General features: G+C 36.7%; 1 protein-coding gene across 1 annotated transcript; it reads left to right on the forward strand.

Moving 5' to 3' along the window:
* The first annotated feature begins 277 nt into the window (after positions 1-277).
* Positions 278-2,078, forward strand: LOC115719399 (phosphoenolpyruvate carboxylase kinase 1). The gene is made up of 2 exons (XM_030648434.2): positions 278-1,269; positions 1,457-2,078. Exons 1-2 carry the CDS (start codon positions 492-494, stop codon positions 1,501-1,503), a joined length of 825 nt encoding a protein of 274 aa, XP_030504294.2. The 5' UTR covers positions 278-491; the 3' UTR covers positions 1,504-2,078.
* The last annotated feature ends 492 nt before the right edge of the window (positions 2,079-2,570 follow it).

Consider the following 2,570-nt stretch of genomic DNA (forward strand, 5'->3'; position numbering starts at 1 on the left):
TCGAAAAAAAACAGAATCTCCTATCAAACCCCATAAAATCAATAAATAAATAAATAGGTAGAAGTGTTGCTGTGTAAGCAAAGATAAATAAATAAAAAAAATTACAAAATGAAACCGAGTAAAGGAAAGAAAGCGATAGAGGAAACCTGAAATGGTTAATACAGTTGCCAGTTGGCAGTTGGATACCGTACAGAAAAACGATGAGAATATGATGAAAAACCCATCCAACGGTTCAAAATCACTTTAGTTTTACTCCATTCTTAAGGAAAAATAAAATATAAACGTGTAGAATCTTTAACGGGTTTTCTTCGGAATATTCCTTTTTATCAAATTCCACTCTGGTTTTTAATTTATTGATTTATTATTATTTTAAAAAATTATACCAAACAAACAAACTCTTCTTTCTTTTTCTTCTATATTAACCCCTAAACATCTCAAAAAACCACAACTCAAACAACCTAAAAATAATAAAAAAAAAACTCCTATTTCAAATGTGTGAAGCACCTAAAAACGCATACCAACTGTTGGAAGAAATTGGCCGCGGACGCTTCGGCACCATCGTCCGAGCCTTCAGCCCAGTCTTGGAAGACTTCGTCGCCTGTAAGATAATCGACAAAAGGGTTCTCACCGATGACACTGACAGAGCTTGTCTCGAAAAGGAGCCAAAGATCATGACCCTTTTGGCTTCTCATCCCAACATTCTCCAAATCTTTGATGTCTTTGAAAACGAAGATTTTCTCACTGTCGTTTTAGAGCTCTGTGAATCCGCTACTCTCTACGACCGCATCGTCGGCCGGACTCTTTCCGAATCTGAATCTGCTTCTTTAATCAAACAGCTTCTCGAAGCTTTGGCTCATTGTCACCGCCTCGGCGTTGTTCACAGAGACCTTAAGCCGGAGAACGTTCTGTTCGACTCGAGAGGGAACCTCAAGCTCGCCGATTTCGGCTCTGCTGAGTGGCTTAACGAGGATGGCTTGGTCGAAGGGGTGGTGGGTACGCCGTATTATGTGGCGCCGGAGGTTCTTTTGGGCAGAGAGTACAACGAGAAAGCCGATGTGTGGAGTGCCGGCGTTATTTTGTACATAATGTTGGCTGGGATTCCGCCGTTTTACGGCGAGTCCGCCACCGATATTTTCCAGTCTGTTTTGAGGGGAAACTTGAGGTTTCCGACGAGGATTTTCCGGTCGGTTTCTCCATCGGCTAAGGATCTGTTGAGAAAGATGATCTGTAAGGATTCTTCCAGAAGATTAACTGCTGAACAGGCACTGAGTAAGTTTCCTTCTTTTTTGCATTTTTGGTTTTAATTTCTTGTCTAAGGTCGATATTTTCTTGAATCTAAATATGGGTGTCAACCTCACTATATAGATTGTTCTGAAATTACTCTTTGAACCTTTGCATGCAATTTTTATGTTGGTTTTCTGTGACTGATCTCTGTTTTGTTCATTGCATAATGCAGGACACCCATGGATTCTAAGTGGAGGAGAGACAAATTCAATGGAGTGAATAGGAAGAAAAAAGAAAAGGGTTTGTAGTTTTTGACTTCCAAACTCATCCAAGAGAAAAGCCAGTGTACATAGATGCCGTGCTAAGCCATGCCAGGCTATAGTAAGCCTTAGTATCATGACTACCCAATAAAAAGATTCCCACTTTTCTTTCTTACCCAAAACCACAGGGAAGATCATCATGGATGGTTCCATGAAAAAAAACACACCAAATTTTCTACTCAAGACCAGAATCAGAGTTCGATGAGAAGTTACACATGAGGCTCTTTCCAAAGGGTTTTTTTTTTTTTTTTGGTTTCTTTCTTTCCGTTGTTTAACTTGAGAAAATCTGAGACTGTAGATATACTGTTTGTATGTATGTAGAGTGAGAATCTGGTCTTTCCCCGCCTCTTCTTTTTGTTTTTGGGATATTAGAAAAAGATCAGGAAGTGAGAAAGCAAAAGTGTACCACTGTAGTACGGTTGCTGCTATTATAATGTTGCAACTTTTTTTTTTTTATCTTTTTGAGATAATAGTCTAGTTTTGTAAATGATCTATCCTGATATATTGAATGGATGTGCTTAGTTTAAGAATCTACATCTTTTTGCAATCTTGTATTTGTATTCATGTACAAAAGTTGAGTATGCTCTTATATGATATGAGAAGTGCCACATGTGAAAAGAAAAGAAAATAAACAGGGTGTAAAAAAATTGTTTCATCCAATTCATTCCTGCAAAATCAAAATTAATTGATCTAATCTAATTCAATTATGATTGCAAGAGTAATAATTTGTACACCAAAAAACCTTCAGATAATTTGATTCAAATTTTTATTAAAATAAAACGTTGTTATTTTGGACTTATTGTAAGAGTTGTTCTTTATGAGTTTAGATTATAATTGCTGTTGTATGATTTATGGAGATGGATTTTAACTAAAATTCATCACTTTAGTACGGACATTTGCTAATTGATTGAATGAACCCTGTAGTTAATGAGAGAATCTCTTTAATGTTCACATTTTAAAGTACTTGTCAATCTTTATACGCGTAGAAGAGTACACACATAAGCATATCCTTTGATATATACCATT

The sequence above is a fragment of the Cannabis sativa genome, chromosome 2, assembly GCF_029168945.1.
Source record: "Cannabis sativa cultivar Pink pepper isolate KNU-18-1 chromosome 2, ASM2916894v1, whole genome shotgun sequence".
NCBI classification, from domain to species: Eukaryota; Viridiplantae; Streptophyta; class Magnoliopsida; order Rosales; family Cannabaceae; genus Cannabis; species Cannabis sativa.